The 12,164-nt window shown below is 51.9% G+C and overlaps 1 protein-coding gene across 2 annotated transcripts in view; it reads left to right on the plus strand.

Annotated features, from left to right (window-relative positions):
- The first annotated feature begins 6,428 nt into the window (after positions 1-6,428).
- IGF2BP3 (insulin like growth factor 2 mRNA binding protein 3) overlaps positions 6,429-12,164 on the plus strand; it is a 118,949-nt gene continuing 113,213 nt past the window's right edge. The window contains exons 1-3 of one of the 2 annotated variants that reach the window (XM_049798123.1): positions 6,429-6,520; positions 6,988-7,209; positions 8,577-8,637. In XM_049798123.1, the coding sequence (XP_049654080.1) occupies positions 7,035-7,209; positions 8,577-8,637 (236 nt within the window). In that variant the 5' untranslated portion in view covers positions 6,429-6,520; positions 6,988-7,034. Of the gene's footprint in view, positions 6,521-6,945; positions 7,210-8,576; positions 8,638-12,164 lie in introns of those variants that run through there. The other variant, XM_049798124.1, reaches the window with a different exon arrangement.

Here is a 12,164-nt window from a genome sequence, read left to right on the forward strand (position 1 = left end):
GCTTTCATAAGAAACACAAAAGACTAAGCCTAATTTTTTTTTAAACCAAATAAAGAATAACTGAAAAGACCCAATGTAATTATTCAGATACAGGAGAAGCCAACAATCCTGCAGCTCAGCCTTCAGCCTCACAGGTAGTTTAAAATTGCCATATACTCTATAATTCACAGACTCGACTATTCAGACTGCTTAAGAAACAGAGCGGAAACAAAAACTCGACTGTATTTAACATTAGGTTGCTTTCTGATCTTGACAAAAATAATAAAATATATACTGTGTTGGGAAAATACATTTTAAATACAAACATTCATGACCACGTTCTTCAAAGAATACACGTATTAATGGCCAATTTAAACAGCTATTTTTGTGAATGTTACATCAAAATTTGAACGCTTATTCCTCACAAAATTTGTAAAAGACATAACCAAAAACTAAATCAAACTATTGCCTGAACTGGAAGGCAATGAATTCTTATCAGCCTCAGGCAACAGAATAAATATATTTTAAGATATTCAACTAAATTAAAACAAACAAACAAAAAATTGTAAACTATGAAACTTCAGCAGCTAGCATCGCCAACTTTGCTCTAATGTAACAAAATAACTAATTTATCTCAAAAAATAAGATTTTTTAAAATATTAAAACCAAAATGTTGTAGTTTCTTCAAAGGCCAGCATTACACCAGAGTTTTTAGAGAAAAAGAGATGGAGATTTTTTCTTATTAATAAATAATGGCTACTTGGAAGGAACTCTGGGCATCAAAATCTAACCAGTACCAGGTATTAAAAAGCAAATTTAACACCCTTCCCCTATAAGTTTAAGATATGGAAAGTCCTGGGGCTGAATTCACCACAGACCTATGATAGTGCCAGCTGAAAACACCACTATCATACTAGGAAGGCAAAAGAGATTCTGGAGAGGAGGGTCTCATTGTTCTCGCCAAAGGGATTTCATGCTTGGGTTGCTGCCCCATTTTATTCCCTTACTTGATATCCCCCCCGCACCCCCCCCCCGCAAAAGATCTCCTTGATCAAAGGAGGAGCAAACAAGAAATATATTCCGATTTCTCCAAAATGTAAGAAAATAAACCAAAACAAAACCAGAACAAAACCCCCTCTGAACCAAGTTAAAATACACTTAACTAGTGAGTAACACTTTTACTTCTGAAATAATGCCTTCATTTTCAGTTATCCACTCCTTGTAAAAGCCCCACAAAATATTTTGTAGCTAGAGGAAGCCATATTGGCAATTCTTCCTGTCACTTGATCAAATAAACTTCTGAATTTGTCTGGCTGCATTATACATGATATATTTATATTTTTTTCTACATTCTTTTTCCACCACAATTGCAAAGATCTCAGGTTTCAGAGATCAAACTGAAATATGGTAAGTTGTGTTTTGAAAGTCCCATTTTCAATCCAGCTGTGCCAAGCAAAGTGAACACTGATGAAAAGTCTATGTGTGTATGTGTATATATATATATATATTCAAAAAAGACTGTAAGCTATTTTCAGGTAATTTAAATGTACGCGGTCAGATTTTTGTTTTGCAAGATGTTTGCAAATGTTTGGAAGCGGAAAATAAGATAAGCTGAGCAATCAGTACTTGAATAAAGAGATCCCTGAGCAAAGTGGAAAAAAAAAAAAAAAAAAAAAAAGAAATAAAATACTTACTTCCAAATCAGCATGCAGAGATTCATTCTAAGCCACAGTCACGATGTTTTATGTACCGGAACACTTATTTAGAAATTGTTTGTATTATTTTAATACAACAATACTGCGATCACATTCCATGACAAAACAAAGAATTCCTGCAACTTTCCGGTGAGCAAAACAGCACAGACAGCTAACTTCTTTGTAATTCTTTTTTATTGGAAGAAACTCGGACAGAGCTGGCTACAGTGTTTTTATCTCAAGCCCTAAAACTTCCGATGCAACCGCGCGATTTATTGGTTTCCGTTACGCACCAGCACAGCCAGCCGCCGCGCTCCCAGTTGCGAATCCACCGGGTTTTGCAGCCTTTTTTTTGCCGCAGAAAGATCCAAACTCTCGAGCCGGAGCGGAGCCGGTCCCCGTGCTCCGGCAGCCGCCCCGCGGAGCGCCCGGCCCGCCTCGCCGCCTGCGGGGAGCCGAGCCGAGCCGAGCCCGCTCCCGGCCCCGGGAGCCGAACCGCCCGCCGGCACCACGCCGCCGCCGCCGCCGCCTCCCCGGGCTGGCTGGCGGTGCGCGCCGCGGCCGGACGCACCGGTAGCGCCGCTCCAGCGCCCGGGGCCGCCGACCCCGCCGGCTGCGAGGGGCCGCCCGCCGCCGCCGCCGCCCAGACCCTGGAGACCCGCCGCCGACTCCCCGGCCCAGGCATCCCGCGGAGCGAGCCAGCGGCGCTCCCCGCGAGGCGCCCGCGCCCCCGCCGCTCCTTTGTTCGCCGCCCTCCGCTGCGCGGCTGCCGTGCGGCGCCCGGGCCCCGCCGTTCAGCCGGAGGCCGCCGGAACCGGCACCTCTGCGGCGTGGCACCCACTTACCACCTTACCAGCCCCGGCCCGCCGCCGAGAGGGAGAGGGAGCGGGCCGACTCTCCCGTCCCTGCCCGCCCCCGGCCGCCGCCGCCGCCACCGCCCCCTCCCCTCGCCGCGCCCCGCCCCCCGCCGCCTCCGCCGCCGACCGCCGCCGCCGCCGCCGCCGCGCGGGCAGCCGCCCCCCGCCGCCCCCGCCGCGCGGCCGCCGCCGCCGCTTTCGCGCCACGCGCCGCAGGGGCCGGCGCGGAAGCCAATGGGCGGCCGCGCGCACCCGCCCGGCAGCCAGTGGCGCCCGCGCCGCGGCGGCGGGCGGCGCTGGTAGGCGCAGGGCGCAGCCAATAGGAGCCGGCGCCGCGCCACGGCCCGCGCCGCTTACTACGAGTTACTATGGCCGCCCGCGGCTGGGGGCGCGGGGCGGCTCCGCGCCCCCCGGGGCTGGCGGCGCCTCGCGGCCGCGGCGCGGGGGAGAGAGGGGGCGCGGGCGCCCCGCGGCGGGGCTCGAGCCGGGGCGGGGTCGGCGCCGCCGCCCCGTCCCGTCCCGTCGGCGGGGGTGGCCGCCCCGCGAGGAGCGGCGGCTCCGCGCCCGCGTCGCCGTGAGGAGGCAGGGCCGGCGGCAGCGGCACCCCCCGCCGTCGTAGCGGCGGGCGGAGGCCGGGGGCCCCCGGCGGGTGGCCGCCCGGCGGCCGTTAGGCCCCGCGGCAGCCGCCCCTGCGCCCCGTGGTGGCTGCCCGGCCCCCGCCGCCCATCGCGTGGGCGGCCGCGCCTCAGCCCCAAGCCCACGCAGGAGCCTGCCGTGGGCGGCGGTAGTCTAGGAAAAAAAAAAAAAAAAAAAAAAAGAAAACCAACCCAAAAGACGTTTAATGGTTAATAGCGAGGCTGCGGACGGTCCAAGGTGCTACCCACCCACCGTGCGCTGAGGGGGGAACCCAGCGGCAGCTGGGGGGGCGGAGGGGGTCCTGGCCTGGGGAGGGGGGGGGGGGAGGCAGCGCCCTGCCCGCCCGGGACCGTGGAGGAGGGGGTGGACGGTCACGGCGGAGGCTGTCGGTGTCTCACCCCGGAGGTGGGGAGAAGCACATGGTTGAGTTTAAAATTCTAAATGGCAGACTGTCGTAAAAGCCCTGGCTAATTAAAAGATTGGCTTTGCTTTCTTGTGTAGAATATTTACGTAAGTATTTTAACTTCTTGGTTTGGGGGGGGGGGGCGATAAACATAAACATTTGAAATACGGGGGGGGGGGGTGGGAGGAAATTCAATTTTTTATAATGTCTTTTCTTACAGAGGTGGCTCGAAAAATACGTTAGCTGTGAGAATGCTTTGATGTGTGCTCACGCATTTGATTTGTGGCTACCAAAATAAATTACATCTCAAATTGTAGAACTGTATTCTCAATAACGTTAAGGTTTGGGAGTGCCCAATTGATCTGAACTCTGTTCGTCTGCACAAGGAAGCGGAGATTTGTCAGGCAGCACGAGCAAGTTTTTGTTGTTGATTTGCCTTTTTTGGCATTCCAAGGTTTGGATTTACTCTTGAAACTGCTAACCAACCCACACTTCTTGACAAAGCTATACGTTATTTAGCTCTACAGAGAATATTTCAGCTTATTAGCAAGAGGTTTTCAGAGTATCAGGGATTGCTAATAAGCAAGGTTTCCCCCCCCCCCCCCAATCATCTGATTACAAAGCGGTTTATGATGTTATTGGACAACTGATGCATATTGTTATCATGAAGTCTCAATCTTCATTTCTTAAAAAAAAAAAAATCCTCTAGCAAAACAGATTATCAAGCTAGAATATTAAATGAAATGCATGCACCCCATTTAGCAGTTTTAAGAGGAAATGCCAGATAACGCTATAGACCGACCATGTAGAAATGAGCACATGCAGACTGCCTTATAGATTCAGTACAAACCAAATTTATAAAGAATGCAATTAAATCTGCAAGAACAGTGACTAATTCCTTTCACAAGTTCAACTAAGAATTCAGTAGTTTGGAGGGGGCTGGTTTTAACTTGGGACAGGCAATTGTTTATTTTCGCCAGACTACACAGGACACGGTTATGAAATACAAATTAATTTAGGAAAAATGCCACATCCAGCATCGAAAAGTCATAACAGGTTAATACTGTAGGGGAAAAAAAAAATATTTCTCTCTATCCCCGAGATAATTATTTGCTAATTTTCTACAAAATGGAAGTTGTGCTTAAATTCTGACGAGTGGAACGCAAAACACTCACTTCCCTCCATCACAGGCTGACAATTAAAAGTTCACAGAAATGACACTGAGATTAAACAATGGGTTGAAATCACAAATACTAGGTTTTCGGTAAGCCAGGCGCTTGGATGCACACAACAAAAAGGGCCGTATTTCCAACTTGCTGCAACATTCACCCAGCCCCTGATAATTTCACAATGGTCTGGGGCTCCAACCCTCATGGTAAGACATGTCTCCTTGCATCATACCACCACAAGCGAAATCTTCAGCGACTTACTCCCTCTCCCCCGCGCCCCCTCCGAGCCCTGCGTACCACCACCGCCACCGCCGAGCTGCAGCGGCCGGAGCGGGGGTGACAAAAGCCTGCCCTTAGCACGGCTTCCAAGGAGATTTAAATCACCCCTCTTTAATTGTGTACTTGCTAGAAGTTAGGCGCAAAACTACGAAGCGTTCCTGTTTACTACGGATTTCCAGACCTACTACAGGACATGTGGAAATCCATTCACTGCTCGCTAATAAAAGTATTTAACCATTTTCCATGGATATACCTATTAAAACCTACCGCAAGAAGCCTACCACGGAATAAATGAAACCTTCGGCTAAAGTGCGTTGAATTATTAAACAAAACCTACTAGATCGCTATATTAAACACAGTGCTGGCTTTCATTTCCGTATCCTTTCTTCATCTTCAGGCAACATTTTGTTTGCACTGGAAAGGCTCCACACCCCCAAACCCCTCCCCCACAAGCCCACCATTGTATCTGTACGAATGTGGAGAATTATGAATGGTTCCTTAAACCGGGCCGGGGGCGGGGGGGTGGGGGGGAGGAGGAGGGGGGTCGCCAAATCCCTTTGTGTGCCGTTACCAGCCGAGGGCAACGGTGCCTTCGCGTTTCCCTCTGCGCCGTCCACCATTACCCAGATGGAAACGGAGCCTGGTCCGTCCCCCCGTCGTCCCCCCCCCGCCCCTCCCCGGAGCGCGGCTCCCTCGCCCCAGGACTCTCCCCTTCTTCATCGTCCCTCAACTCTCCTCCACCCCTTTGTCTTTTCTTTTTTTCTCCCCCCCCCCCCCCCCTTCTCCTCCTTTCCGTAAGGCTCAGCGCAAGGGGCACTGCGAGTAATGCAGAAACATTACCATATGGGGCTCCTCCGAGGCTGGAGAGACCCTCCGCCCCCGCCCCGCGCAGCCCCCCAGCACGCAGCCGCGGCGGCACTGCGCGGGAGCGGATCCCTGCTCTCCCCCGCCGCCTCCCCCCACACCCGCGCCCCCTCCCCCTTCTTCTTCTCCTTCTTCTTCCCTCTCTTCCTCCCCCCCCCCCAGTGCCGGGGAGCGGGATCGCCCAGGCACGACCCCAATGAATAATCCCCACAGCCTGGCACGGCGGGGGAGGAGCGGAGCGGAGCGGGCGGGGGGGGGCGGGCATTGCGGTGCCTTTTCCCCTCCCTCCCCGGGATCACACCCCGCTCGCACGGGGGGAGGTGCGGCCGCCCAGCCGTTTTTGGGCGGCGGGGGCGCGCGGAGCGGACTCCCCCGGCGGAAGGGCAGAGGCGGCGCAGAGCGGAGCCCACCCAACTCCGGTTTCCCCTTCCCCCGCCCTCTCTAAACTTGTTCTGTCCTGTCCAGCCTCCCCCCACCCCCCCCTCCTCCGTCCTTCACCCCGGCCCTCCTCCTCCTCCTCCGAGTGTGTGTGTGTGTGCGCGCCCCATCCACTCGCTAATTGAAGAGCTGGGATTCCTCACGTGAGAAGTTGATTTGTAGTTTGAACACGTGGCTCATTCAAAAAGCCGGAATATTCAAGTAATTTTTTTTTTCTCTCTCCCTCCCTCCTTCCCCCCCCCCCTCCCCTTCTCTCTCTCTCTCTCTCTTTTTTTTTTTTATACTGAGAGGCGGCGCCTGCACGCACGTAGTGTGACATTTTCATAGTCCGCCTGCTGCTGCCAAAGGGGCTTGGGGGCAAGACAAAAAAAGTAGTTTTTTTTTCCCTCCCCTCCTCCTTTTCCTCTCCTCAGCCCGCCATCCGCGGCCCCGGCGCTGGGTGTTTCCCCCGCGCCCCCCATGCGCCCGGGTAGCACGGCAGGCACTTAGGGCTCCCGTTTGGCTACGCTTTTTTTTTTTTTTTTTTTTTTTTACCCCTTGAGAGAGAGAGAGAGGGAGGGACACAAGCTGCAGATCTGATTTCCCCCCCCCCCCCCGTCCTCTCTCTCTCTCCTTCCTCCATCGCATTTTGTTTTATTTCCCCCTTCCTCCCCACCTCCTCTCGCAAGACGAGGGTTGCAGCCCGCGGTGCGCGCCTCCCCGAGCCGCCAGGAAGATGAACAAGCTCTACATCGGCAACCTCGGCGAGAACGTCAGCCCCCTCGACCTGGAAAGTCTCTTTAAAGACTCCAAGATCCCCTTCTCGGGCCAGTTCCTGGTGAAGACGGGGTACGCCTTCGTGGACTGCCCCGACGAGAGCTGGGCCATGAAGGCCATCGAGGCACTTTCAGGTGAGCGGCCCCTCCGAGCCACCCTCCCCCCCCCCCGCCCCTTCCCCGCAGCCCCGACGGCTCTCGCCGCCCGCGCTGCTCCGCGGCCGCGGAGCTGCTGCAGCGGCGGGCTGGGCCGCGCCGCCGGCCTGGGGGGAGGAGAAGCCGGGGTTGGGGGGGGGTCCCCGCTACCCTGCCCCCCCGCTCCCAGGTGAGATGCAAACTGTTGTTTTCCTAGCGCGGCCGGAGCCGCCCGGCCTGCCCGCGGAGGCTTTGCGCGGGGCTTGCGCGGCGGCGGCCCCCCGGGAGGGGCCAGCCCGGCGTGGCGGGGGAGCGGGGCCGGGGAGGGGCGGGAGCCTGGGCCCAGGGACCCGCGGCGCGGCGGCGGCTCCCATGTTTTTCCACACCCCACGGCCAGTCCTGCCCGGCCGGGGGCCCTCGCTGCATTGAGGGGGGGGGGGGGGGGAGAGCTGCGGGTGCAGTGAGGAGGGGGCGGGCTGCGGGCGCGAAGCGTGCTGCGCTCCGCGGGGCATCGGCTGCACCCCCCCCCCCCCCCCCGCCTTGGGCACAGCTGGACAGCCCCCCCCCCCCCCCCCCCCCCCCCGCAGCCCTTCGCAGGGGCCGCCTCCCCCCGGAGCGGGCTGGGGCTCCCCGCGGCTTGACACAGGCCGCAGGGCTTGGGGGCGAGCCGCCGATTGCCCCAAACTTGGGAAGGGGGGAGGCAGGCAGCCCCCCCTGCCCGCGCTGCCCTGCTATTTATTTCGGTTTCTCTTCGCTGCTCTCACGCACCATCACCGCCTCCAGCAGCGCGCCGGCTCCTGGCCCCGACATCCTGTTTTTGTGTGCTTAAAAAAAAAAAAAAAAAAAAATTAATTTTTTTTTTTTTTTTTTTTTCGCGTGAAGCGGCTTTGCGGAGGTCTGCTGGGAGAGGCTCCCGCGGAAAAGATGGGCTCGGGCTGCGCTCGGTGTCTCGTTTCGGCTCCCTTCCCGCCCGCTTCCGCGCAGAAAGCCGCCCGAAGTTGGAGGCCCGGCGGCGGCGCGGGGGGCGGCGGAGCCCCCGCTCTCCCTCCCCGAGACGGGGCCGAGCCCGGTCCCGCACACGGCGTTTCACGGGCCGTTTAGAGCCCGGGGATGGGGCGGAGGAAGGGGCCCCGCCGAGGGCAGCTTCGGCTCCCCCCGCGGCAGCGGCTCGGCGCCGGGCTCTGCCGCCTTCCCGGGCGCCGGGTCCCCGCTCCGCCGGTGCCCGGGTTGCCGATGAATGGGCTATAACGTGTTGCGCTCCCGTTCCCCGCTTTGCACCCCTGCAAACCCACTCCGGGAGACGGGGACGCGCGGGGGGGACGCACAGCCGTGCTCCAATATTTCCCCCGTTCTGTTTCTCTCTGTAGGTAAAGTGGAGCTGCATGGGAAACTCATAGAAGTTGAACATTCAGTCCCTAAAAGACAAAGGTAATTTATTCTTCCACCCCGCACCCCACCCCCCGGCCCCTTGCCCTCAGTTACCCAGTGAGAAGCAATTTGAAAAATGCTTGGGTTTGTGTTTCTCTTCCCTGTAGATAAATGGACCGCTTTCTTAAATCCACAGGCGTGCACTCTGTGCTGTCCTAGATGTTTTCTAGAATCACCCCATGTATTTCTAATGTAGTGTCTTGGCTGGGCGACAGTGGTAGTATTTAATTTATTTAAAAAAAAAAAAAAAGCCTTTCTGTGGGAGAAGCAAGTTATTACGGTCTGACGGTAAATGACTGTGAAGATTTTAAAATTTAAAGTTCCATGAGAAGAGTTAAAATCTGGCTGCTAGCAAGAAATGAAATGTGGTGTTGTGGACTGTATAACGGGCGAGCACATGAGCTTTGCTCCAGCAACAAAAAGCATCTTGTAAATATACTGGTATACATACATATTTTTTTGATCCTGCCATGTTGGAGACTGCAGCGTTTTATAGGCACGTAGTAGAAGTCTCATCTATACTTGAGATGATTTTTCATCACTATTTCGAGCTGGTCTATAGAAGCAGCAGGAGAATGACTTTCCCTATAAGGGCAGGATTTATACATCCTTAATTTCTAAATGTATATTGAATTTTTGCAAGGCAGTAATTTTGTTGGGCCTCACGTAAAGAAGCAATACTTGCAATAAAGCAAGGTAGTATTTTTATACTGCCTATAGCCATTCAGCCTGCTTCTTTCACAAATATTTAGATTATAGAAAACCTGGCGTGCACTAGAGAGTAAAGGCAAAATAGATCAAACTTTCCACGTGCTTGTTCCTGTACTCCATTATTCAATCTGGGAAGTATGTCTCTCTGTGTAACTTTGTTAAAAGGGTCTTCTGCTATTTCAGGGTTATTTTTAAAAGTGCAGTCTTTTAAAAATAGTTAATTTGAAAAGGTGAATTAGCTGTCTTGATGGGCTTTGTATCTCGGTATTTTAAAAATTAAAAGTTTAATCACTATTTAGTGTTAGAGGAAAGCTTCGCTTGAGAGAGTATGGAGGATTTTTGCTCTAGTTAAGCGGGGGGGGGGAACCTCTCTCTGGACCTATTCATATAGCATGTTAATCTTTATGGTTATATTTATTTGATACTTTTCACTGGAAATTAATATGCTGTGTGTACTCATTCTCATTTAATATGCAAGGTATATGGCTTTGATTTATAGTAGCCTATATTTCAGATCTTTTGTATATAAAAATACTGTTGTAGAATATATTTTTAGATTTAAGAAGAAAATTCATGGGACATAAGAATTGATAATTTCCTTTTAGTGTCTTTAATAAACAAAATTATTATCATGCTTATTAATCTTAAGCTTGCACAAGTAGTATTCTATTTATGCTGCTGAAAACAATTTAATTTCATGCATATAAAGGTAAATTTAAAATCACTGGTGCTCTCCCCCCCCTTTTTAATCATTGTTTAATGTGTTTAAAAGTATTTTCCTGTTCTTTCAGCTGTCAGCTGAAATGGTGTAAAAGTCCATTCTTCATATTGGGTAGCATGTCTTCCTATTTGCCTGTGAATTAGCAATTACCAGAAACATGCATCTGTCTGTAACTTGTTGAAAAGAATTCTGCACGGAACTTAAGCACTTTTCTAGGCATGCGTTGCCTACATATAGGCGTATTGAAAAAATTGCAAATGTAATTGTATCAGCATAGCTATATTGCTTCTCCCAAAGCCCTTATTTGTGCAAACACTGTTTCATCGTGCAGTATCATGCTGTAATGTATTAGATATAGTTCAGATTTATACTGCTCTTTAACAGAAAATTAAATTGCATTTCTAATAAGTGCACTTCCTTCTCCTTTGTTTCCACTCCCCCCCCTCCCCCCTCCCAAATCAAATCTAGGAGGCCACTTAAAATTCATTCAGTGGCCTCCATATGTAAAACTGACTCTCTTGTTCCTTTTATAGATGTCTACTACTTTTTTTTGGGGGGGGGGGGGGCTGGTGTTGGTGTCAAAAAGTTGGAGATTTTTTTCCATGTCTCTATAAGCATTTCTTACTGGGCGTATATTTAGAGTTGTTAGGTATGTGTAAAAACAAGAGGTTTTGAATGTTGAGTATTTTGGTGAAGCTGGTTATTAAGGTGCTTTCAAAGTAACTTATTTGAAGTCTTTGTATCTTTTTACACAAGGGAAAGGTGGAGATGCAGCCAGGGTGGGGGGTGTGTGTTGCTCACCAGGCCCACCCAGTGTGTTTGCAAGCTGCAAGGCCGGGGAGCGCTTTCCAGACAGCCCTGTGCACTCCAGTGGGTGAGATACAGTTAGAGAAGTGACGCCATTTAAAAAAAAAAAAAGAAAAAAAAAAAAGATGTCAAGTCTGTCTTTCAGCATGAGTGTACGATTAATAGTTTGGTCAAACGATTACTTCATAAGAGCAAAAGTTGTTTTGTAGTGCATTGAAATCATTCAATACATCGTATTGACCTCTGCTGTTGTGAGGCTACTTCATTGAGAGTCCTAGCTCCCTTCCTTGCGACCTCCCTAAATATGGTTTTTATTCTTTTTTTTTTTTTCCTTAGCAGAGCGTGTATATTATCACTCACAAAGGTAGTTTGTGGGTGTCTTTCTTGAGAGGCGGCTGAGGTGCATGGGAGGAAAGGGTAAGGGTTTGGTAATCCATATCCTCGTCACATAAAGGAAGGTCAAGAGGTGGTGTCAGCCAGGGTTGCCATAAAGTTGAGCTGAATCCAGAAGACGGTGGAGTGTGCCTGGCTTGTTATTCAGGGTGAAATTCTTGGGCCCAGTAGTCACTGCATTCCAGCCCTTGCTGGATCTTCAGATTTGAAGTGGGCACACCCAGGTTTGCAAAACTACCTTCCTACCTGCTGTGGAAGGAAGGAGAGAGCCTGGTGTGTGCCTCTCTCCCTCCCCTCCCCCCCTGGAAGCATTTAAAAACAGACAAGGGGATGCACTGTGTTGAAAGAAGGGGCCTGGTCAAGGTTTCCTTGATGGAAGGGTGGAGAATTATTTTGGGGGAGGTGCAAAGTATTTAATAAGCTCGGAGTAGATTCCTGACTTACTATTGAAATCTCAAGGGAATGCCAAAGGAATGCAGCATTTCTGCATTCAGACCCCTCAGTGTAGAGGAAGGCTATTGCAATATTTAAAGCTTTAGGTCACTATGCAAAAGTTGGAGAAGACGTTGTAATAATTCTGACTGCTAGTCACGCTCTGCAAGGGAAGGCAGGGCACCGTTAGTCACGATCGCTACTTAGATGGGTTTTCTTCTTGCAAGGCAGCAATGCGGGAGGAGGATGGTGGCAGCCCATAGCGTACGTGCGCCCGTGGCCATGAAACTTGTGGCGCAAGGCTTTGGGTACTACCTTGCCGCAATCCACGAGCAGCTGGTATCTTGCAAGGCGATGTACGCTGCAATCTGATTATTCAAATGGCCCTGATGTCACTTGTGTGTGAGGAGGGGGGAGGGCAGGCACTAACTCTGGGCACCTGGGGATGTGTCTGGCACAGCCT

The sequence above is a fragment of the Accipiter gentilis genome, chromosome 4 (genome assembly GCF_929443795.1).
Source record: "Accipiter gentilis chromosome 4, bAccGen1.1, whole genome shotgun sequence".
NCBI lineage: Eukaryota > Metazoa > Chordata > Aves > Accipitriformes > Accipitridae > Astur > Astur gentilis.